A 26,640-nucleotide genomic window follows, 5' to 3' on the forward strand; every position below is an offset into this window, starting at 1 on the left:
GAGAATCAGAAGTGGACTATAAAACAATAAAAGATGGTGGTCTGATAAATTACATATTCCTCCACATAATGTGGATGACTGTGGGTGTGTCACCTACCTGTGACAGATACCTATTGAAAGAAGGAAAACCAGTGGAGGCAGAGTGATGCTCTGGGCAGTGTTGGTACAGGAAACTACGGGTCCTGTCATTTCTGGTATTTTGACTCTTTTCACTTGAAAATGTTTTTATCCTTTTTACTAAGTACCACTCCGTTTTGTGGAAATAATACTGATCATACAAAAAAAAAAAAAGCCTTTTATGTAAGAATACTGATCCTATGAAGCCAATTATTATTACAAAGTTGTTTGGCTCCTTTATAAATTATAATGATACCAGAATTCATCCGAGTGGCCCTGATCAAAGATTTACATACCCTTGAAAGAAATTAAGCTGTAATTTAGTGCATGCACAATTTTATTTTCTCCTTATCAGGTCCTCGATGGACCCTATTCAAATCAATGGGATCTGTTGGGACCAGGTGGTGACTCGGTGGAGTCAGCTGTGCTCTGACCCATTTTGGGTCCATTTGATACAAAAAAAGAGATGAACGGAACAAGAACAGGATGGAGCAGATTGGCAATGTGAAGCCTTAAAGAAATATGTTTTGCTTTCTTTAAAAATAGTACATATCAGTTCTATGCATACTTCATCAGTTCTATGCATACTTTATAGTACAACTGTACAGTTTGAGGAACATGACAAAATTGTAATATATTGACTTTATCACCAGTTTATCCAGATCTTGATCCAATCGGTCACCTCTACAATGTGGTCAAAAAACAAAACCAATCCATAGAAACCCCACTTTACTATGTCTAGGTGATTGATGGCAATAAACAGTCTTTAAACTAATATACCCCAAAAGACAACACCTAGTGAAAAAAAAACATGCTTTAACTAGATTTTTCTGACAGGTGACTAATTCCCTCAAATCCTATTTATGTTCAGCTCCACTAGTAGATGATATGTTATGTTACGGACAATATTTGTGGTCACCTGAGCAAGGAGCCCTAACATAGCTTTCAACTTTGGTTATGAAAAAATGATTCATGGAGTTGTGCATAAGGTGCCACATGTTATTAGCTCAGCATGAAGACAAAAGAGGAGAGATTGTCTATAGATGACTAGCAAATTTTATCCCATTATATTTCTTGCTGGGAAATGGTGTCAGTGTCTTGGCTTTGGGATCTGGCCTCTGTTACCCAAGATGATTTCTGAGATGAAGTAGCAGTGTTGTTAGGTAAACATTGTTCCATACTGGACCATGACAATTTTGCTCTCTAAGTTAACGTGACCAGTACATTATAGTAAATGACCAACAATGTGGCCTCAAAAGAAGTAAGGCCAAGTGAGGCACAAGTGATATGGCTGCTTTGCTCTAGCAATGGGCATGGGTTAAACCCAAAAGTATATAGTCAATATTCCCTTTGTTAACTTGATAAGTAGATAGAAGGATCTGGAGTTTAAGCTTAAAGATATCCCCGGTGCCTTTATTTTTTGTGTGACTACAGCAAGTTGTTATTAAACTTCTATTTGCATAATGATTTTGTAAATGAAAATATAATTGCCTCTTCCTTCTTATCATTTGCCTGTCTTTGTTTTCCCTTCTCTTTTAGATTATCAGTTTATTAAATGTCTTTACGCCACAAAAATCTCTTGAGGAGTTCCAAGATGTGTAAGTAATGCCTGATTAAATTAATGTAATCTTCAGAGGCGGAGAAAGTACTTTAATTTATTAGATAAAATCAGCCCGGTATTGATCGAAGGATGCTGTTGTACTTGTAGGTAGTTTAAAGAACAGTGGTGAGGGCTGCAGTTATATTGACGACTTATTTTGTAACGAAGCTGGAGATCTAGTTGCAGTTGATGGCACGTGTACATGTTTTATGAGTATTATTATCATTATTATTTGTATGTAAAATCTATTTCAAAGATCAAAGAGAATTCTAAGTAAACATTTATATATCCGGCCAAACATATTTAAAATATAACCAGTAATACCACATACAAGATATATAGGACAAAATAATACTCTATGGGGGAAATTTATCAAACCCTGTCCAGAGGAAAAGTTGACCAGTTGCCCATAGCAACACATCAGATCGCTTCTTTCATTTTTAAGTCCTCTGCAAAATGAAAGAAGCAATCTGGTTGCTATGGGCATCTGGGTAACTTTTCCTTTGCACAGGTTTTGATAAATCTCCCCCTATGCTTCCATTCACAACTCCTATAATATATTTTTATATTAGGAAAAGTGTCTAGGCAACATTCTAATCATGGGGATCTGTTTGATTCGCACAACTATTGCTGTTTTCTAGTTACCTAGTAATGGAGTTAATGGATGCCAACTTATGTCAGGTGATTCAGATGGAATTGGATCATGAGCGAATGTCTTACCTCCTGTACCAAATGCTCTGTGGCATAAAACATCTTCACTCGGCTGGAATCATACACAGGGTTAGTAGTTATCTGACAATAGTTACTACCTTCTCGCTTTGTCTTCTGTGTTTAAATCATGATTATCCTTATTTGAATAGTAAAAACAGAAGAGTCAGACCTCAAGGTACCATTGGAAAATGTGATATATATATATATATATATATATATATGTGTGTGTGTGTGTGTATATGTGAGAAATAAATGGAAAGAGATGTAGCTGGTATCTAATACGTATTCTTTTATTTAGATAAAATAAGTAATAAAATATATATGATGTACCCAAGTCTCTGAGCAGGGCCCTTGCTACATAGATGGTAAATTAGGTGGTATATAAAAACAGTTCATGCGCATTAAGTCATTTGCGATAATAATGTTATTTATATAATTCCAGTTCCAGTAATATCATTTATATCATTCCAATTCCATAACAGTCATTCCTATTTTGCCATTGAAAAAGGGGATTCTCCCCAAAACGCGTCTGTCTATTGCCCCTAGACTTTCAGTAGTCTTATTTGCCGCCACCAGCTACTGATAAGCTACTCTTTTCCATTCACAAGCGCTGGAGTCTCACATCAAGCGGACCACTGTGCAGCAAGTTACGCACTCAGAGAGAATCTGCTACTGCACGAGGACGCAGTGCCGAGAGTGCTGTGCATATTCACACTCCCGCGATTCCAATCCCTCGTTGCTGCTACATCACCTACCAAGGGCCGGACGCAGCTCCGAGCCATCTACTCACCAGACCAACGTGCCAGGATAACATATACTGCAACAACAGACGGGACAATCCATAAGAAGTACAGGTACTTTCACCAGCGCCCGTGCCAACCTGCATATTGTTTCTTCTACTCCTAAAACAGACTACATTTACTGTTTCAACATCTGGCACTAAAAGCTCTTTGGATATATCATCTTGTTTTCATTATCAGTGCTGCAACTATTTTTTGTGAATGTTAGAGAGTAGCAGTTTTATATTTACTAGTATCACCATTGGCTAAACACTATATTATTATCGCAAATGACTTAATATGCATGAACTGTTTTTATATACCACCTAATTTACTGTCTCTTTAGCAAGGGCCCTGCTCAGAGACTTGGGTACATCATAAATATTTTATAACTTATTTTATCTAAATTAAAGCATATGTATTAGATATCAGCTACATCTCTTAACATCTATTTCTCACACACACACACACACATATATAAATATAAATATATATATATATATATATATATAACATTTTCCAACTGCACCTTGAGGTCTGACTCTTCTGTTTTTACTATTGACATTTTTTGGCACTACAGGTATAGTGTAACTCAGTACCTCGGCTCAGTTCATTACACTTTTTAGTGTGTAGCCTCCCAACTATTTTGATATTATCCTTATTTGATACCGTAGCTTTTATGTATTATAGGTGTTGAATAAACTAAACCATAAAAAAAATTTAAAACGCTGTGGGGTACTTAAATGGGAATTCCCCCTTTATAGAAAGTAACATTTGGTGACAATAAATGAGATTAAACCCTCACTGATTCTTGAACAAAAGAGCTGCTGTGATTATAAAACCTTCTAAAGAAGCCCTGTGTAGGAGATTTTGTGTTACGGAAAAATCAATTGAGCTCCAAATGAGGTTTAAGCTTTTACTGAATTAAAAACCCAAGAATTTAAGGAAATGTACTTACTTTTCTTTAAAAAAATTTAAATGATCAACATGGATGTAAAGGGGTTGGCAGGAGTTGGTAAAATATGGCTGTAACATTTGAAAAACACTACTGCTGTCCATGAGCAGTATCTAGTATTGCTATTTATCTCCACCAATCTGTATACAGGTATTATTCTGTTTTTTGGGGGAAAAAACTGCTGTATTTTTCAAATCCTTGAAATCTCCTTTAGGGTCTATTCACACATAAAGTATCCTGCGCAGATTTAAAGGGGTACTCCACCCCTAGACATCTTATCCCCTATCCAAAGGATAGGGGATAAGATGTCAGTAGGCCGCGGTCCCGCTGCTGGGGAGCCCCGGGATCGCCGCTGCGGCACCCCGCTATCATTACAGCACAGAGCGAGTTCGCTCTGTGCGTAATGACGGGCGATACAGGGGACGGAGCCGCGTGACGTCATGGCTCCGCCCCTCGTGACATCACGGCCTGTCCCCTTATTGCAACCCTCGTGACCACCGTCACGCCCCCTCCCATAGACTTGTATTGAAAGGGGCGGGCCGTGACATAACTATGCTCCGGCCCCTGTACTGCGCGTCATTACGTGGAGAGCGAACTCGCTCTGTGCTGTAATGATAGCGCAGTGCCGCAGCGGGGATCCCAGGGCTCCCCAGCAGCGGGACTGCGGCGTACTGACATCTTATCCCCTATCCTTTGGATATGGGATAAAATGTCTAGGGGCGGAGTACCCCTTTAATGCTGCAGATTTCAGTGTAAACTAAATAACAGAATACAGCTTCAAAATCCTGTGCATCATATCTGCACAGAATACTGTATGTGTGAATAGGCCCTTAACGTTCTGTACACAGATTTCTTGGTCACCGAGATCATGAGTTCTGTGTCATGCCAACAGTAAAGCATCCTGAGACCATTCATATCTGGGTTGGCTTTACATCCAAGGGAGTGGGCGCACTCACAATCTTGCCTTAGAAGGGTGCCAATAATAAAGAATAGTTTCTAAACCTCCTCCAAGAGCAACCTTTACCAACGATCTAGGAGAAATTTGGTAGTAAAAAGTGCATTTTCCAGCATTTTGGACCACCATTTCATGTACTTTTACAAAGACACAAGTAATTAAACACTTACATTGATGTGATCTAAGGTGATACAAGGTGCTCAACTCCAAGTGCAGTTGTGCACCTACGTTGGAGTGGAGGACCTGCACCTATGGATCACAATGGCTAACCCTCAAAACTGATGTAAAATTGAGACATTAGCCAGTATATCCTTATATGAAGGACACATTTGAGCCCGCACACCACGCCAAGGTTTCTCAAATGGTGCAGGTCCTATCAACTAACCTACCTGGCCAGATAAATAAAACCAGGAACCAAATTACGGCAGCCATAGGCCCGACTTGCAGATTGCTCCTCAGTCACCTCCAGTGTGACTAAGCACACATACAATGGGAGGGAGTAGACAAGCTACAAGCCCCACCCTGGTTGGTTCATTTATAGCAGGCCTCACAGGTGAAACCCTAATGCTACCCAGCAAGATAAAATGGTGCATTAGTATAAGCCCTAAGCAAAGACATAACGGCTTATATTTGCATGAACATGGTTATAGCAGGAAAACTCAACCCCAAGTGCAGTTGTGCCCCTTTGCTGGGGCGGAGGTCCTGCACTTGTAAACCGTTGCTAAGTAATAACTTGTGGCTTGGTGAACAAAACATTGAAATTCTTCAGATCTCAATCATTGAGAATCTGTAGTCAATCCTGAGGCAACAGAATTTCCGTGCGGAAAATGGTGGAGCAGTACTCCCAATGTATAAAAGAAATGCAGCGTTAACATAGCCTTATAGGAAATTGCAGTAAAGAAAAAGTTTTCAGACAGAAATCCAGTGATACATGAAACAGCAGTAGATGTAGAACCTGAAAAGGTTCAGTGCATATTATATTGTCAGCTAACAGTTTGAAAAATAAGTATTGTTTAAAATTTTTAGTAAAAAAATGATCAATAAATTTGAAGTCATAAGGAAATTGGATTTTTTAAATGATTTAATACAAAAAAGAGTTCTGTTTGGATAAAAATAAGCAAATAGCATCCTCTGTACGTTAGCAAAGAAACTTATTTTTTCTTTTTTTATTACCTTTCATACCCCCACCAAACAGCTTATTATATTCATACTTTTTTCCCCCCATTATCTGTTTGCAAGTGTATAACTCCTGAACACCTGACCTTATCCACTTACAAAAAACATAGCATAAAAAGTACCCCTAATAACCCAGAGTTGGTCTTTACCCATTTTCGATTACCCGAGAATCATCAGATCACACTTTCTCAGAATACTATATTTAAATAGGAAATTGGATATTCATTTAGCATAATTACTTTTTTTTTGTCAAGTAACAGTTGAAACTTTATGCTCTTACTGTACACATTCAAAATGTATTCATGCTTTCAATGCAGGACTTAAAACCAAGTAATATTGTTGTGAAGTCAGACTGCACATTGAAGATCCTTGACTTTGGTTTGGCAAGAACTGCCGGGACTAGCTTCATGATGACTCCCTATGTAGTAACGCGTTATTACAGAGCGCCAGAAGTCATACTTGGAATGGGGTACAAGGAAAACGGTAGGCTGTACCATAGACACAGTATTTAAGCAAATGCAATGCTATTAAATGTAGGTATCATGTATTTAAATTAATTATGTAGAATTAATTTAAATATGAGTGCATCAAGTTGTTAAAGGGGTTCTCTTGAGAACTGAACTTAGGAGACACTTTTCTCCTATCCACAGGATAGGAGATAAAAAGTGTCTGATCACGGGGGTTTGACTGATGTAACTCCTGTATGTGGCCCTTCCTAGGGGATAAGTGTCTAATAAGTTCAGTCTCCTAGAGTGTCCCTTTAAGTTTGAGGAGGAAAGACCAATTTTCTAGTGTTCAGAAAAAAAAAAAATGTGTCCTCTTAAAATGAATCCATGGCTTGAGTTTATCTTGTTATTAAAGGGGTTATCCAGGAATAGAAAAACAGATCTAATTTCTTTAAAACAGCAGAACCACATGTGTCCAACACGTTGTGTTTCATTTTACAAATTGGCTCAATTCACTTCAATGGAACTGAGCTGCAATACCACACACAACCTAGGGACAGGTGTGTTGTCATTTTTTTTTAAAGAAATCAGCTCTGTTTTCTAGTCCTGAATAACTCCTTTAAATCCTACAGTAAGTCCATCTAAAAATCTAAATTCACATTAATATCCCAAGCATTTAAGATAAGGAGTTCATTAGTGGAGTTCTCCCAATGTAGGATTTTACTGCCCCTATGACATGCCGGGAACATTCATATATATATATATATATATATATATATATATATGTTTACAGAATGCTTGTGAATATAACTTGCAGTGAATGGGAATACTGGAGTGATATGAAGGGGTGCTCTGGAGGAAAAAAACTCAAATCAACTAGTGCTAGAAAGCCGCATTCCCCAGTTATTTGTTTGTTACATACTATAGTGTAATGTAAGTATGGACCTTGGGCGTATGGATCCTAAAATAGTGGCTGTATATGTTTCAAAGGGATATCATACAGGAGCTGCGGCAAAAAAATTGTAAAAAAAGGAATTTTGTTTGAAAATTTTTATGTGAAACAACCCATATAGCATATCTACCTTATTAGAGATTAGTTGACTTCCAGCATCCAGTAGTGAGAAAAGTCTTGTCTAGTCTAGTATGCTTGTTCAGAACATTTGTTAGTACATTGCTGGTCCCTGGACTATTTATATATAACTGTATTATCTTTGCAATATGGTGTACACACACAGGATGATGTGGATGTTCTATATACATATTAGTTTACATCAGTTATTATTTATTATTTTAGATCTATTTTGTCTCTTTTTTTTTAATATCACACTGATATTTTGAGCACCATAATGGGATACTAAATAAAAATGCAATCTCAAAGAATATTGCCTTGGTCTTTCCATCATAACACACTTTTCTGGACTAATAACATTCATTATATTTCAATTCAGAAAATGACATGTCTTTATGAAGATCTTTCCACATCCATCATTTCACTAAAGCTTATTGCCTTATTTTCTGACTGTCATCTTCAGTATATCCATTCTCGTAGATCTTACCTTATCCCCATCTGTACAATTACAAGGTGGCATTTAAAATCTGTTCACCTATTTGCTTATATGGGTAATTTTTGTTTACACAGATGACTTTCCTTTAAGTTGCTATTTCTGCTCTTATAATTTGCTTTATAATTTAAGTGAAAACTATTAGGAACCTTTATGAAGACTGACAAGATAAAAACATCAATTATCAGTATCTAGTAGTTTCTGTGACTTAAAGGGTACTCCGCTGCTCAGCGTTTGGAACAAACTGTTCCGAACGCTGGAGCCGGCGCCGGGAGCTCGTGACATCATAGCCCTGCCCCCTCATGACATCCCGCCCTTCCCCCTCAATGCAAGTCTATGGGAGGGGGCGTGGTGGCTGTCACGCCCCCTCCCATAGACTTGCATTGAGGGGGCGGGGCGTGACATCATGAGGTGGCAGGGCTGTGACGCCACGAGCTCCCGGCTCCAGCATTCGGAACAGTTTGTTCCAAACGCTGAGCGGCTGAGTACCCTTTAAGTCAATCTCCAGTTGTATTATTTTACCATAGTGTTTTATAAAAAATGGAAAACTCTGCTATGGCAAATGGCAATGGCAACATTCTCTTTGGTTTAATGGCACCTCTAGTGTCACATATCTCTAACTGATTTGTTGTTGCCTGTCAGTCTCTCTCTTGCTAATAGTACATTAGCCCTCATATGTACCAAACTGCACATATGTGGGGGTGGGGATAACTGGATTTTTATGCATTTCAGTCTGCACTTTTTCCACATGCTTCAGGAACTTACCTTCCTAGCTAACCTTGCCTTTTCCTCTTTCCATATCTTAACGGCCTTGTTTCTGCACTTCTAGTGGATATATGGTCTGTGGGATGCATTATGGGAGAAATGGTCCGCCACAAGATCCTCTTCCCAGGAAGGGACTGTATCCTTGTACTATTCTGGAACTTCAGTGTATTCATCGAAACATACCTTCCAACTTACCTAGCTTACATGTCTGATTATTAACCACCATATCTGTTGTCTACTAACTATTCTCAATATTATTATCTTTGTTTTGTAAAAGACAATTTTTTGTTTTAGATACCCACGAGTATACAGGTGTAGAATGGTCACTGGGTCGGTAAAGAAAAAGTTAACTTATACATTGATATGCACTTCTTGCATGGGATAATCTCTTTATACCTATATACTACAGGGTATTGTAATTTATAATATCATGCTTGGTTTCAGAACGTAGACTCTACTAATGTTAACATTCAATATCTCATTTTATGTTAGCTAGTATATATCGTACCATGAAGAAAGTTTGATAACATTTCCTGTATACTTGTTTGTATGATAAATGAAGGAGACAGACAGTGAAAAACATTTTAGTCCAACAAACAATTCAACTATAAGTGCACATTACTTCTCATGATAGTAAACATTGATAATTATTATAAAGGAAATAATAGATACAGAATCTTCTGTCTTCATTTAAAAAAAGACTATGGTTTCTGGTAGAATGACAGTTGTATAAAAGTATATAATAACTAGGCAGAGTGCTTATAATGGTCATATACCTTGAGGTTTCCACCTTGACAGTCTACTGATCACTGGGGTTCGAAATAATGCATTCTCTAACAATTAGCTTTTGACCATGGGGCTGCAATCTAAGAAGTAGTCTACTCAACCCATTTAAGCTGTAGGATTGAGTTAAAAGTGATTTATTATAGATAACTGGTCATGGCATGTTGGTTTTGTCACACCATCCCTCCATACCAGCAGTCTGCCTGCATACTCTGGACCTTCTTCTGTAGCAGCAGTCTGCCTGCATATTCTGGACCTTCTTCTGTAGCAGCAGTCTGCCTGCGTACTCTGGACCTTCTTCTGTAGCAGCAGTCTGCCTGCATACTCTGGACCTTCTTCTGTAGCAGCAGTCTGCCTGCGTACTCTGGACCTTCTTCTGTAGCAGCAGTCTGCCTGTGTAGTCTGGACCTCCCTCAATAACAACAGTCTGCCTGCAAAATCTGGACCTCCCCCCTACATCACCAGTCTGGTTATGTAGTCTGGACCTCCTCTTATAACAGCAGTCTTGTTTGCAGACTGGTTGTGTAGTCGGGACCTCTTCTCTAATAGCAGTCTGCCTGTTTAGTCTTGACCTCCGTCTATACCAGTGATCTCATTGTGTAGTCTGAACCTCCCCTTTTAAACAGGAGTCTGGTTTTGAAGTGTATACCTCCCCCTATAACAGCAGTCTGCTGTGTAGTCTGGACCTCCCCTTTATAACAGGAGTCTGCTATGTAGTCTGGACCTCCCCTTTATAACAGGAGTCTGCTGTGTAGTCTGGACCTCCCCTTTATAACAGGAGTCTGCTGTGTAGTCTGGACCTCCCCTTTATAACAGGAGTCTGCTGTGTAGTCTGGACCTCCCCTTTATAACAGGAGTCTACTGTGTAATCTTGACATCCCCTTTATAACAGGAGTCTGTTGTGTAGTCTGTACCTCCCCTTTATAACAGGAGTCTGCTGTGTAGTCTGGACCTCCCCTTTATAACAGGAGTCTGCTGTGTAGTCTGGACCTCCCTTTATAACAGGAGTCTGCTGTGTAGTCTGGACCTCCCCTTTATAACAGGAGTCTGCTATGTAGTCTGGACCTCCCCTTTATAACAGGAGTCTGCTGTGTAGTCTGGACCTCCCCTTTATAACAGGAGTCTGCTGTGTAGTCTGGACCTCCCCTTTATAACAGGAGTCTGCTGTGTAGTCTGGACCTCCCCTTTATAACAGGAGTCTACTGTGTAATCTTGACATCCCCTTTATAACAGGAGTCTGTTGTGTAGTCTGTACCTCCCCTTTATAACAGGAGTCTGCTGTGTAGTCTGGACCTCCCCTTTATAACAGGAGTCTGCTGTGTAGTCTGGACCTCCCTTTATAACAGGAGTCTGCTGTGTAGTCTGGACCTCCCCTTTATAACAGGAGTCTGCTGTGTAGTCTGGACCTCCCCTTTATAACAGGAGTCTGCTGTGTAGTCTGGACCTCCCCTTTATAACAGGAGTCTGGTTTTGTAGTGTGTACCTTCCCCTGTAAGGCTGGGTTCACACCACGTTTTCTTAAATACGGCTCCCGTATACTGTTGGGAGGGGGGGGCGGGGTTTAATCGTCGACCACGTTTTTGCCTGCGGTCGGGAAACCGCATACGGCCGAAAACGAAGCCGACCGGAGGCTGCGGTTCACTCCGGTCGGCTCATAGACTTGCATTAAATACGGTTCCCGAATACGGCTGAGTGCGGGTGCCGCTATTAAGCCCCGCCCCCCCTCCTCCCAACCGTATACGGGAGCCGTATTTAAGAAAACGTGGTGTGAACCCAGCCTAACAGCAGTCTGCTGTGTAGTCTGGACCTCCCCTTATGACAGCTATCTGGCTGTTTAGTCTAGACCTCCTCCTGTAACAGTCTAATCTGGACAATCTCTATAACAAACTTTAGGTTGTTGTAAGTTCAGAATAAAAGACAGACAGCTACTATGTGTGTACTCTAGTGGAAACTTTACATATCTATATTTGCCATCACATTAGAAACTGGAATATAAAAGAAAGGAAAATACGCTTAAAGAGTAACAGAGTTACAAAGTCAGAAAAGATTTACACATGGAATACAAACACTATTCACCTACAGATCTAGCTAGCTGCCACTATTATAGTTTATGTTCTAAGTTTGTCACAAAGTGCGCTGCAGCATAGCCTGCTTTACATTGAGCAGAGACACCTGCGTTTGACAGGAGTCTGTGCTCTCCTGCATACTTTCTATGGCACCTTAGCATTGAGCACCATGGAAACAGGAGCAATAACACTGTTAGTAGATTCCCTAGACCTGGAATATTATGTATAACCCATGGGATCTGTCCTTCTTAGAAGTACTGTATGCCATCAATGCATTATGCATCGCTATCTAAAAAATCTCTGGGCATGAGTGTTACGCCGAGCGCTCCGGGTCCCCGCTCCTCCCCGGAGCGCTCGCTACACTTCCCTCACTGCAGCGCCCCGGTCGGTTCCACGGACCCGGGGCGCTGCGTTACCACCTCCGGCCGGGATGCGATTCGCGATGCGGGTAGCGCCCGCTCGCGATGCGCACCCCGGCTCCCGTACCTTACTCGCTCCCCGTCAGTTCTGTCCCGGCGCGCGCGGCCCCGCTCCCTAGGGCGCGCGCGCGCCGGGTCTTTGCGATTTAAAGGGCCACTGCACCGCTGATTGGTGCAGTGGTTCCAATTAGTGTTTACACCTGTGCACTTCCCTATATCACCTCACTTCCCCTTCACTCCCTCGCCGGATCTTGTTGCCCTAGTGCCAGTGAAAGCGTTCCTTGTGTGTTCCTTGCCTGTGATTCCAGACCTTCTGCCGTTGCCCCTGACTACGATCCTTGCTGCCTGCCCCGACCTTCTGCTACGTCCGACCTTGCTTCTGTCTACTCCCTTGTACCGCGCCTATCTTCAGCAGCCAGAGAGGTTGAGCCGTTGCTAGGGGATACGACCTGGTCACTACCGCCGCAGCAAGACCATCCCGCTTTGCGGCGGGCTCTGGTGAAAACCAGTAGTGACTTAGAACCGATCCTCTAGCACGGTCCACGCCAATCCCTCTCTGGCACAGAGGATCCACTACCTGCCAGCCGGCATCGTGACAGTAGATCCGGCCATGGATCCCGCTGAAGTTCCTCTGCCAGTTGTCGCTGACCTCACCACGGTGGTCGCCCAGCAGTCACAACAGATTGCGCAACAAGGCCAACAGCTGTCTCAACTGACTGTTATGCTACAACAGTTACTACCACAGCTCCAGCAATCATCTCCTCCGCCAGCTCCTGTACCTCCTCCGCAGCGAGTGGCCGCTTCTGGAATACGACTATCCTTGCCGGATAAATTTGATGGGGACTCTAAGTTTTGCCGTGGCTTTCTTTCCCAATGTTCATTACACTTGGAGATGATGTCGGACCAGTTCCCCACTGAAAGGTCTAAGGTGGCTTTCGTAGTCAGCCTGCTGTCTGGAAAAGCCCTGGCTTGGGCCACACCGCTCTGGGACCGCAATGACCCCGTCACTGCCTCTGTACACTCCTTCTTCTCGGAAATTCGAAGTGTCTTTGAGGAACCTGCCCGAGCCTCTTCTGCTGAGACTGCCCTGTTGAACCTGGTCCAGGGTAATTCTTCCGTTGGCGAGTATGCCGTACAGTTCCGTACCCTTGCTTCAGAATTATCCTGGAATAATGAGGCACTCTGCGCGACCTTTAAAAAAGGCCTATCCAGCAACATTAAAGATGTTCTGGCCGCACGAGAAATCCCTGCTAACCTACATGAACTCATCCATCTTGCCACTCGCATTGACATGCGTTTTTCCGAACGGCGTCAGGAGCTCCGCCAGGATATGGACTCTGTTCGCACGAGGCGTTTCTTCTCCCCGGCTCCTCTCTCCTCTGGTCCCCTGCAATCTGTTCCTGTGCCTCCCGCCGTGGAGGCTATGCAGGTCGACCGGTCTCGCCTGACACCCCAAGAGAGGACACGACGCCGCATGGAGAATCTCTGCCTGTACTGTGCTAGTACCGAACACTTCCTGAAGGATTGTCCTATCCGTCCTCCCCGCCTGGAAAGACGTCCGCTGACTCCGCACAAAAGTGAGACAGTCCTGGATGTCTACTCTGCTTCTCCACGTCTTACTGTGCCTGTGCGGATGTCTGCCTCTGCCTTCTCCTTCTCTGCTGTGGCCTTCTTGGACTCTGGATCTGCAGGAAATTTCATCTTAGCCTCTCTCGTCAACAGGTTCAACATCCCGGTGACCAGTCTCGCCAGACCCCTCTACATCAATTGTGTAAACAATGAAAGATTGGACTGTACTATACGTTTCCGCACGGAGCCCCTTCTAATGTGCATCGGATCTCATCACGAGAGGATTGAACTGTTGGTCCTCCCCAATTGCACTTCTGAAATCCTTCTTGGACTTCCCTGGCTTCAACTCCATTCCCCAATCCTGGATTGGTCCACTGGGGAGATCAAGAGTTGGGGGCCCTCTTGTTCCAAGGACTGCTTAAAACCGGTTCCCAGTAAACCTTGCCGTGTCCCTGTGCTTCCTCATGTAACCGGTCTCCCTAAGGCCTATATGGACTTTGCGGACGTTTTTTGCAAAAAACAAGCTGAGACTCTACCTCCTCACAGGCCTTATGATTGTCCCATTGACCTCCTCCCGGGCACTACTCCACCCCGGGGCAGAATCTATCCTCTGTCCGTCCCAGAGACTCTTGCCATGTCTGAATACGTCCAAGAAAATTTAAAAAAGGGCTTTATCCGTAAATCCTCCTCTCCTGCCGGAGCCGGATTTTTCTTTGTGTCCAAAAAAGATGGCTCTCTACGTCCTTGCATTGACTACCGCGGTCTTAATAAAATCACGGTTAAGAACCGCTACCCACTACCCCTCATCTCTGAACTCTTTGATCGTCTCCAAGGTGCCCATATTTTTACCAAACTGGACTTAAGAGGTGCTTATAATCTCATCCGCATCAGAGAGGGGGATGAATGGAAAACGGCATTTAACACCAGAGATGGACACTTTGAGTATCTGGTCATGCCCTTTGGTCTATGCAACGCCCCTGCCGTCTTCCAAGACTTTGTTAATGAAATTTTTCGTGATCTACTATACTCCTGTGTTGTTGTATATCTGGACGATATCCTGATTTTTTCTGCCAATCTTGAAGAACACCGCCAGCATGTCCGTATGGTTCTTCAGAGACTTCGTGATAATCAACTCTATGCCAAAATAGAGAAATGTCTGTTTGAATGCCAATCTCTTCCTTTTCTAGGATACTTGGTCTCTGGCCAGGGACTACAAATGGACCCAGATAAACTCTCTGCCGTCTTAGATTGGCCACGCCCCTCCGGACTCCGTGCCATCCAACGTTTTTTGGGGTTCGCCAATTATTACAGGCAATTTATTCCACATTTTTCTACCATTGTGGCTCCTATTGTGGCTTTAACAAAAAAAAATGCCGATCCCAAGTCTTGGCCTCCTCAAGCGGAAGACGCCTTTAAACGACTCAAGTCTGCCTTTTCTTCGGCTCCCGTGCTCTCCAGACCTGACCCATCTAAACCCTTCCTATTGGAGGTTGATGCCTCCTCAGTGGGAGCTGGAGCTGTCCTTCTACAAAAAAACTCTTCCGGGCATGCTGTTACTTGTGGTTTTTTTTCCAGGACCTTCTCTCCGGCGGAGAGGAACTACTCCATCGGGGATCGAGAGCTTCTAGCCATTAAATTAGCACTTGAGGAATGGAGGCATCTGCTGGAGGGATCAAGATTTCCAGTTATTATTTACACCGATCACAAGAACCTCTCCTACCTCCAGTCTGCCCAACGGCTGAATCCTCGTCAGGCCAGGTGGTCTCTGTTCTTTGCCCGATTTAATTTTGAAATTCACTTTCGGCCTGCTGATAAAAACATTAGGGCCGATGCTCTCTCTCGTTCCTCAGATGCCTCTGAAATTGAACTCTCTCCTCAACACATCATTCCTCCTGACTGCCTGATTTCCACTTCTCCAGCCTCCATCAGGCAAACTCCTCCAGGAAAGACCTTTGTTTCTCCACGCCAACGCCTTGGGATCCTCAAATGGGGTCACTCCTCCCATCTCGCAGGTCATGCGGGCATCAAGAAATCTGTGCAACTCATCTCTCGCTTCTATTGGTGGCCGACTCTAGAGACTGATGTGGTGGACTTTGTGCGAGCCTGCACTATCTGTGCCCGGGATAAGACTCCTCGCCAGAAGCCCGCTGGTTTTCTTCATCCTCTACCTGTCCCCGAACAACCTTGGTCTCTGATTGGTATGGATTTTATTACTGACTTACCCCCATCCCATGGCAACACTGTTATTTGGGTGGTCGTTGATCGATTCTCCAAAATGGCACATTTCATCCCTCTTCCTGGTCTTCCTTCAGCGCCTCAGTTGGCTAAACAATTTTTTGTACACATTTTTCGTCTTCACGGGTTGCCTACACAGATCGTCTCGGATAGAGGCGTCCAATTTGTGTCTAAATTCTGGAGGGCTCTCTGTAAACAACTCAAGATTAAATTAAATTTTTCTTCTGCATACCATCCTCAATCCAATGGACAAGTAGAGAGAATTAACCAGATCTTGGGTGACTATTTACGACATTTTGTTTCCTCCCGCCAGGATGACTGGGCAGATCTTCTACCTTGGGCCGAATTCTCGTATAATTTCAGAATCTCTGAATCTTCCTCCAAATCTCCGTTTTTCGTGGTGTACGGCCGTCACCCTCTTCCCCCCCTCCCTACCCCCTTGCCCTCTGGTCTGCCCGCTGTGGATGAAATTTCTCGTGATCTTTCCACCATATGGAAAGAGACCCAAAATTCTCTCTTACAGGCTTCTTCTCGCATGAAGAGATTCGCAGATAAGAAAAGAAGAGCTCCTCCCATTTTTTCCCCTGGAGACAAGGTATGGCTCTCCGCTAAATATGTCCGTTTCCGTGTCCCGAGCTATAAGTTGGGACCACGCTATCTTGGTCCTTTTAAAGTTTTGTGTCAAATTAATCCTGTCTCTTACAAACTTCTTCTTCCTCCTTCTCTTCGTATCCCTAATGCCTTTCACGTCTCTCTTCTTAAACCTCTCATCCTCAACCGTTTTTCTCCTAAATCTGTTCCTCCCACTCCTGTTTCCGGCTCCTCGGACATCTTCTCTGTCAAAGAGATTTTGGCCTCTAAAAAGGTCAGGGGAAGAACTTTTTTTTTAGTGGATTGGGAGGGTTGTGGTCCAGAAGAGAGGTCCTGGGAACCTGAGGACAATATCCTGGACAAAAGTCTGATCCTCAGGTTCTCAGGCCCCAAGAAGAGGGGGAGACCCAAGGGGGGGGGTACTGTTACGCCGAGCGCTCCGGGTCCCCGCTCCTCCCCGGAGCGCTCGCTACACTTCCCTCACTGCAGCGCCCCGGTCGGTTCCACGGACCCGGGGCGCTGCGTTACCACCTCCGGCCGGGATGCGATTCGCGATGCGGGTAGCGCCCGCTCGCGATGCGCACCCCGGCTCCCGTACCTTACTCGCTCCCCGTCAGTTCTGTCCCGGCGCGCGCGGCCCCGCTCCCTAGGGCGCGCGCGCGCCGGGTCTTTGCGATTTAAAGGGCCACTGCACCGCTGATTGGTGCAGTGGTTCCAATTAGTGTTTACACCTGTGCACTTCCCTATATCACCTCACTTCCCCTTCACTCCCTCGCCGGATCTTGTTGCCCTAGTGCCAGTGAAAGCGTTCCTTGTGTGTTCCTTGCCTGTGATTCCAGACCTTCTGCCGTTGCCCCTGACTACGATCCTTGCTGCCTGCCCCGACCTTCTGCTACGTCCGACCTTGCTTCTGTCTACTCCCTTGTACCGCGCCTATCTTCAGCAGCCAGAGAGGTTGAGCCGTTGCTAGGGGATACGACCTGGTCACTACCGCCGCAGCAAGACCATCCCGCTTTGCGGCGGGCTCTGGTGAAAACCAGTAGTGACTTAGAACCGATCCTCTAGCACGGTCCACGCCAATCCCTCTCTGGCACAGAGGATCCACTACCTGCCAGCCGGCATCGTGACAATGAGGCTGTGTTGGGTAAGGTACAGGATTTCCTGCATAGGATCAGAAGGTGCACTAGACTGTCAAGAAAGCATAAAAGGTATACAGCATAAAGGTGCCAAGATGGCACCAGCCACAAACATTATAATTATCAGAAAAGAAGCAACAACACTAATACAAAATATATTTTTTAAACCCATTAAAATAATAAGAATATATATTATATCATGACACAGTAGAGCATAAAAGTACATGACTTGGATCACATGCACAAATATATATAAATCAAATGTACATAAATTGATCACTGTATTTTATATATGTATTTATGTATTATATGCAGTGATTTATTCATGTACTTTTATGTGTGTTTTTTATTATCCTAAGATCACAATTGACACTTAATTTGTGAATTGTAAATATATGCAGTATGCAATAAAGCTACCAAACAGAACAAAACACACATTTCTCAATTCTAGCTTAAAAACTGGAGGTATGCTTTATAATCTAGCCATTGTAGCATCAATAGTTAAAGTTTAGCATGAAAATATTTCTGGCCCAAACATTTTCCTGTCCCTGCACAGTTGTACATATATATATATATATATATATATATATATATATGTACAACTGTGCAGGGACAGGAAAATGTTTGGGCCAGAAATATTTTCATGCTAAACTTTAACTATTGATGCTACAATGGCTAGATTATAAAGCATACCTCCAGTTTTTAAGCTAGAATTGAGAAATGTGTGTTTTGTTCTGTTTGGTAGCTTTATTGCATACTGCATATTCCCCCCCAAAAAATATTGGGTTGAATAGGAAGTGACTTTACCATGCGGATAGACAGATAGATAGATAGGAAACCATAAACTGTCTGTGCCTGAACGTAACAAAGTCCTCTTATTATTGCATCATAATTGGCTCTGATTTTAGAAAGCTATCTATCTGCAGTGCGAGAGAGTAGGAAGGAGGACAAATGGTTGTGAGCCAGTAGGCGTGTAAAAGAGTGACTTGGGCCAGGCTGCAGCTCAACTGTATCTGTAACATGGCAGTCAATGGTAAGAACTTCTTGTTAGTGATTACGGAAGAATAAAACATTTTTAACTCAAATAAAGGACATGTTCACCGCATGGTTTTTGGTGCCAATTTCCACGCCACAGCCATGTGCTGTTGGCTTTAAAAACCCTGATCATATTAACTTCACTGGGAGACAGGGATCCAAGCAGAAGAGAAATAAAGTGCGATTTCTTTTCCATGTGGTTCTGCGCTGAACCTACCATCAAAGTCATTGGAAACTTTAGGGCTTGCTCATCCTGCATGGTAGCGGCTCCAAGAGAGCTCTGCACACAGACAGGGATATGTGTCTCAACTCTGCTTTGAAGAAAGAGGCATCTCCACAGGGTACTGTTTTGTGAGAATCTAAAAGCATTATGAAATGTTGAATTTTTTTTACTGGAGGAATGCTTTTAGTCACTATAGTCACTAACTGATAAAGCTCCCTGTGTAATATAGGCCAACATTGTAAAAAAAAAAGTGTCTAAAGTTGGAAAATGGCATCAAATAATTAAAGAAGTATTACTCACATGATAAATCCCGCACCAATCCAGCATTGCCACTGCATGACACTTCATTACTTGGCTGCACCAATGATGTACCCGAATACCAAGGTGATCCCCACAGCCGATCACTGGCCTCAGTGGTGTACAGCTCAATACCTGTAGACTAGTTAACAAAGACCAGCAGAAACAGAGTTGGAGGATTGGTCTTTTGAGTAATACTTTTTTTGTTTTTGACATATCCCTCTTTAGCCAAGCTTTTACAGAACCCAGGAAACCCTTTAATGTTCCATTGTCTCATGTGACACATCCAAGGGTCTCACGTGGTTAGCAGGCCTTGTAGCAATAAGAGCATTATACAACCCTTGAGTTTCTTTTACAGATAGACGTTGTCATGGCCCTTACTCTTCTGAAGGCCCTCCTCCTATATTGAGTGTATTTTAGATTACTGACAGTGTTGCTCTCTAACATTTTCTTCTTCAGCAGGTCACAGAAAACGTAACCCCTGTTTTTCCTGTTCACTCTCAGAATAAGTCATTCTACAGTCTCCTAGCTTCATTAGTTTTCCTGTAATAGTCACTATCACAGAGCACTAGGTTGGAAGGTATGTATGTTATAGGGGAAGATGATTATTATACCAAAAGTAAATCAGTTACTAACCAAACTGGAATAAGACAGATCATGAAACTGTATACAAATGTCTCCATTATAGTCATTTGCTTATTTATTTCTATTGCTTCTATTTTTCATTATTTATGGCGTGCTTTGCAAGTTGCCATCAAATCCATTTGCAGTATCAGTTATCAGAGATGCAACATTTGGAGGAGATCATGGCTGTGCAGATGCTACGTCTTGTTTTCCATATAGATGCTCGCAGCTTGGCTTACTTATATGTTTCATTTAACAAGTGCATTTGATTCTAAATTCCACTGTGAAATTGTATAACCATTTCTCACATCCTGTTCTCACTCTATTGCCATCATTTATCCATTCTTACGTACATTGTATGCACATTTATTTGCTTGGAGTCAACATTAAAAACAAATATTTAGGTCAGAGGAACCGCGGAGTAAATGTAGGAGTTTAATGCGTCATCTGTTATGGCATAAGGAATATAGGATGGTTTTGAGTGTAAAATAATACAGTTAAGGTAGAGCTATAAAACTTTGGATTTTATTTCAAAAGACTGTAACTATTTCAGCTCTTCAGTTTGGAAACACAAAATGAACAAAAGTGTAATATGTTTTCTATTGTCTAATGTGTACAGTATTTGTGATTGAACCAGTATAAGTATGTACGTGTCTATGGCAATATGATTTGTTGATGCACTTAATGGCCCAGGGCAGTAAATGCAGTGTTGCTAATCTTGGTAATGGCTATTTTATTTATCCAACAGTCAAGCTTAGTTTTCGTTTTCTATTGGTAACACATCTGCTATATTATAATGTAATTTGGTACACGAGGACCATAGGGGCTAAATCTCATTACCTCTTCTCTGACCACAGTTCAGTGGACATTCTGCCTTGAACTGAAGGCCTGAGAAACCTGAAACAGACTGTTTGAGGATGTGCTGTCTAGCAATCCTTTTGAAAAGACTATGGTAGCAAGACAGTGTATCCTGGGCAGTCAAGACTGCAAATTGTGTTGGCTTTACAATGTGCAGTTGCAATTCTGTATGCACTGTCTTTAGTCAAAACCAGGATTAAAACATACACAAGTCTGGCATAACAATAAAACCACCTATAGGTGAAGCAAACGCCAATGATTATCTCATGGCAATGGAATCTGTTATGGGATAGAAAGTGAAACGTTAATGTGTTGGAAGGAGGAAAAAGGAACGAGCGTAAGGATCTGAGTTACTTTGACAAGGGCTAGATGACTGGGAGCATCTCATATATGGCACGTTTATGGGGTGTTCCTGTTATGTGGTGGATACTAACTACCACACACAGGATCATAGGCACCCAAGAGTCTTAGATGCCCTTGCCGAGCAATGCCGAGCAGTCCAACAGAAGAGCTACCGTAGCACAAATTGCTTATAGGTACCAGAACTGCCACACATCAGGCAGAGTGCCTATGGTTCCCACTGTCCACAACAGAAGAACCTGGAACTAGAGCAATGGAAGAAGGTGGCCTGGATAGATGAGTCATTTTTTTTTAACATTATGTGGACAGATGGATATGCGTGCGTAACTTTCCTGGGGGTGCACTGTGGGGAGAAGACAAACTTGTGGAAGCAGTGTGCTGCTCCGGGCAGTGTTTTGTTGTGAATCCATGGATCATGGCATTCATGTGAATGTTATTTTGACATGTATACCTTACCTAAACATTGGTGCAGACATAGTCAGACATACTTCATTGCAAAAGTATTCCCTAATGACAGTGTTCCCTTTCTGAATGGTAATTCACACTGTCACACTGCAAAAATTGTCCAGGAATGGTTTAAAAAAAACTAAAGAGTTCAAGGTATTGATTTTCAAAGATCCAAATCAAGTCAAGCATCTGGGATATAATGGAAAAACAAGTCTAATCCATGCAGGTCACACCTCACAATTTACAGGACCTGTAGGATCTATTTTTAATATCTTAGTCTAAGATACCACAATACACCTTTATAGGTCTTGTAGAATCCATTTCTCAATGGGTCAGAGCTGGTTTGGTGGTGCCCGGGGGATCTACACACTTTTAAATAGTTGTATTTAGTGTTATAGCTGATCTGTGTAAAAGGAGAAGTAGAAAGGAAATAGTTGTTCTCATTTTTGGATTCAGCCCCAGTTTTTGCTAAAGGAAATGTATTTAGAGACTGAATGAGACCTGACAACATAAAAGGGAAAAACAGCATGTTCCGAATCGGCAATGCCATTCCCATGCTATAGTATTATTTAATTGTAATACTGTACTCTCCTGTTTTAGTGTATCTAAACGTTTGATTCTTAGAGAGATAAGCCAAATTACCCATTTACCTTTTGGTTTGAAATAATAGCACAGTTGATCAAGTTGGACAAGGAGTGTTAAAGGAAATCTGTCAGTAGTATCACCCGCACTAAACCTGTCACACAGGCTTGTAGTGCAAATGATGCTAATTAAAACGGTACTCACATTGTTCAGATTCGCCCAGCCGATCTGCCGCAAATCGTGTTTTTCTATTTATGCTAATGAGGGCCTTGGGGCATAGGCGGAGCTCAGCTCCGCCCAACTCATCAATATTCATAACCCCCCTCCCTGCTCCCTCGCCCATGTTAGCTTACTGTGTATTCCGGGAAGCGGCGTTCCCCTCGGCTTCACTGCCGCAGCCATCTTTGATGTTCATTATATATCATATGGCTGCGGCAGTGAAGCTGAGGGGAACGCCGCTTCCTGGAGTACACAGTAAGCGCCACATGCGCAGTACACTAACACGGGCGAGGGAGCAGGAAGGGCGGTTATGAATATTGATGAGCTGGGTGGAGCAGCCACCCGGCGAAAATGACGTCAGCGTGCCCCAAGCTCGGATCGGAGCTCCGCCCATGCCCCAAGGCCCTCATTAGCATAAATAGAAAAACGCGATTTGCGGCGGAACAGCTGAGCGAATCTGGACAATGTGAGTAACGTTTTAATCAGCATCACCCAAACTACAAGCCTGTGTGACAGGTTTAGTGCAGGTGATACTACTGACAGATTTCCTTTAAAGGTGATCATGGATGATACCTACCAACTTTATGATTGGTGGACAAAGGACTAATAGTCACCTAATATCTTTTTTTCTATAGATAAAAATAAATACTTTTTTTATAAAGAATTTTAAATGAGTAGTCTTTATCAGTACAGTCATCATACCTAACATCCGGGTGAAATGTAAACAGACTCCCTTTATCTACTACATTCTTGTCTGTGAGCGTATAATGGCATTATGCGTTTTTTATGGGAGAGTGTATGATTCTTTTTTCACTATGCAGTTAGTGAAATTTTTAATATTCAGATGTACTGGTTTGAACTCTGACATTTAACAGACATCTTAAAGTGATATTCAGATATTACAAAATTGCATTTAAATAAAACTATCCCCCCAAGATATGTATCTTACTAATATTGTGCTATCACAAATTTCTTTTGCGTGATTCACCCCTGACAGAAAGGTGTGTAGCTCTATCATTTTCACTGTGGTGTTGTCTCAGCAGCTCCCTGGCTCCTCTCTTTCCCAAGATGATGCATCATCCTTTTGCTGTCTCAGGAGGCTTGGCTGGATCTTGTTTCTGAGCTGCCTCCTGAAGGATGTCATCACCTTTGACCAGCCCCCATCTCTCATATACGAATGTCATATAGAGAAAATGAGGTGTGTTTACAGCATGCTGCCTTGCACTAAAGATTGCTAAATGCAGAGGAACGGACAGGTAATGAAGAGCAGGTGCTACAACCTCACTGATAGGCTGGTGTAAAAATTAGATGTTCCGCAACAGCTCTGGGCGAGAAATTAGCAGGATTACTGTGGGAGGGGAGTAGGCAGAGTAAGAGGGCTGTCAAGAGCCGAGGAGGAGCTATGAATTCTGGGAATTGTGGGGCTGAGCAACTGCTCAATCAAGAAGTACATCCAGAGAGTACCGGACTAAATCCCTCAAAACAAATAGATTTTTGGTAGTTTCAAAACAGTGGCATATAGGTATGCAATGCTATATGCTTCTGTAAATTGTTATATTATTTTACCTGATGTCAGAATACCCTTTTAAAATACTGCTAGCCATTGTAAATGTTAGTCTGGGTTCACATCACGTTTTAAGCAATACGGGACTGCATACGGCTGGGGGGGAGCTAAAACCGGGTGCTCTGGTTGGCACATTTTTACCCTGTATGCGGTTTTCCTACTGGACCTAAAACCGTGGTCTACCACGGTTTTAGGTCCGGTGGGAAAACCGCATACGGGGCAAAAGTGAGCCGACTGGAGTCAGCGTTTCCCCAATCCCCCCAGCTGTATGCAGTCCCGTATTACCTAAAACGTGATGTGAACCCAGACGGAGTTTATGTGGTAATGAAATGTGGATATTATGACCCTCCACAATGGTACCATATCTCCATATGACTTTTCTGTTCATGCTCTTTTTATTATATGAAAAGCAGTGTGCCAACTAAAGTGGAGCAAAGCATAATTCTGCTCTCTGAGATTAGGGATATTTACTTGTAATGTGCTCAGCATTCATCCAATTCTGTGGGAAATTAATTTTGCAGATATATGTAATATTGAAGGCTTTATTTGTTAAGCAGGGCTCTGTAATGAAACTTCTCAACTGCAAACACAACTCTGAGAGAGTCTTATATTCATTAATAAAAAAAATCCACTTCTTGCACTGAAGTAATTCCAGAAATTAAGTCAGAAAAGTAGATCAATAACATTAACTTAATTTCTACCAAGTTAGTGCGACTCACCATGAATGCTGATATACACCAGTCAGCTTTAACTCTTAAAGCACTATTACCTGGAACTCTTTTTCATGTTCCTCAAACCATTCCTGGACAATTTTTGCAGGATGGGTGGGGTATTATTCTGCTAAAAGAGGCTACTACCAGTCAGGAATAAAGGAGTACTCGTGATCTAAGTAGGTGGTGTGTGTCAAAGTTACATGCACATACATACCAGGATCCAAGGTTTCCCAGTATAACATTGCTCAGTACATTATACTGCCCTACTGCCATGTATTCTCCTGATAGTTTATTATAGCGCTTTCTTTTCCTGGCTGTCCGCATGATATCAAGAAAAATTGTGATTACTAAGACCATTCGGTATCCTTCCACTGCTCTATGGCCCATTTCGAATGCTTAAATGCCTATTTTAGACATTTTTGGTGATGAACAGGGGTCATTATTGGCAATCTCACCAATGTTTGTGTCACGATGCCGGCTGGCAGGTAGTGGATCCTCTGTGCCAGAGAGGGATTGGCGTGGACCGTGCTAGTGGATCGGTTCTAAGTCACTACTGGTTTTCACCAGAGCCCGCCGCAAAGCGGGATGGTCTTGCTGCGGCGGTAGTGACCAGGTCGTATCCACTAGCAACGGCTCAACCTCTCTGGCTGCTGAAGATAGGCGCGGTACAAGGGAGTAGACAGAAGCAAGGTCGGACGTAGCAGAAGGTCGGGGCAGGCAGCAAGGATCGTAGTCCGGGGCAACGGCAGGAGGTCTGGAACACAGGCTAGGAACATACAAGGAAACGCTTTCACTGGCACGATGGCAACAAGATCCGGCAAGGGAGTGCAGGGGAAGTGAGGTGATATAGGGAAGTGCACAGGTGAACATACTAATTGGAACCACTGCGCCAATCAGCGGCGCAGTGGCCCTTTAAATCGCAAAGACCCGGCGCGCGCGCGCCCTAGGGAGCGGGGCCGCGCGCGCCGGGACAGGACCGACGGAGAGCGAGTCAGGTACGGGAGCCGGGGTGCGCATCGCGAGCGGGCGCTACCCGCATCGCGAATCGCATCCCGGCTGGAGGCGGTATCGCAGCGCCCCGGGTCAGTGGATCTGACCGGAGCGCTGCAGTGAGGAGAGTGTAGCGAGCGCTCCGGGGAGGAGCGGGGACCCGGAGCGCTCGGCGTAACAGTACCCCCCCCCCTTGGGTCTCCCCCTCTTCTTAGAGCCTGAGAACCTGAGGAGCAGACTTTTGTCTAGGATATTGTCCTCAGGTTCCCAGGATCTCTCTTCTGGACCACAACCCTCCCAATCAACTAAAAAAAAGGTTTTCCCTCTGACCTTTTTTGATGCCAGAATCTCTTTGACGGAGAAGATGTCCGAGGAGCCGGAAACAGGAGTGGGGGGAACAGATTTGGGAGAGAAACGGTTGATGATAAGTGGTTTAAGAAGAGAAACGTGAAAGGCATTAGGAATACGAAGAGAAGGAGGAAGAAGAAGTTTGTAAGAGACAGGATTAATCTGGCACAAAATTTTGAAAGGACCAAGATAGCGTGGTCCCAACTTGTAGCTAGGGACACGGAAGCGGACATATTTAGCGGAGAGCCATACCTTGTCTCCAGGGGAAAAAATGGGAGGAGCTCTTCTTTTCTTATCCGCGAACTTCTTCATGCGTGATGAAGCCTGTAAGAGAGAATTTTGGGTCTCTCTCCATATGATGGAAAGATCACGAGAAATTTCATCCACAGCGGGCAGACCAGAGGGCAAGGGGGTAGGGAGGGGGGGAAGAGGGTGACGGCCGTACACCACGAAAAATGGGGATTTGGAGGAAGATTCAGAGACTCTGAAGTTATACGAGAATTCGGCCCATGGTA

At 43.2% G+C, this 26,640-nt stretch overlaps 1 protein-coding gene across 8 annotated transcripts in view; it reads left to right on the forward strand.

Annotated features, from left to right (window-relative positions):
- Positions 1-26,640, forward strand: part of MAPK10 (mitogen-activated protein kinase 10) — a 271,558-nt gene that overhangs the window by 185,287 nt on the left and 59,631 nt on the right. For 7 of the 8 annotated variants that reach the window (XM_056568752.1, XM_056568753.1, XM_056568754.1 and 4 more), the window contains 4 exons: positions 1,657-1,715; positions 2,359-2,497; positions 6,611-6,776; positions 9,131-9,202. In XM_056568752.1, coding sequence (XP_056424727.1) covers positions 1,657-1,715; positions 2,359-2,497; positions 6,611-6,776; positions 9,131-9,202 — 436 coding nt within the window. The remainder of the gene's footprint in view (positions 1-1,656; positions 1,716-2,358; positions 2,498-6,610; positions 6,777-9,130; positions 9,203-26,640) is intronic. The other variant, XM_056568747.1, reaches the window with a different exon arrangement.

The sequence above is a fragment of the Hyla sarda genome, chromosome 1 (assembly GCF_029499605.1).
Source record: "Hyla sarda isolate aHylSar1 chromosome 1, aHylSar1.hap1, whole genome shotgun sequence".
Lineage (NCBI taxonomy): Eukaryota > Metazoa > Chordata > Amphibia > Anura > Hylidae > Hyla > Hyla sarda.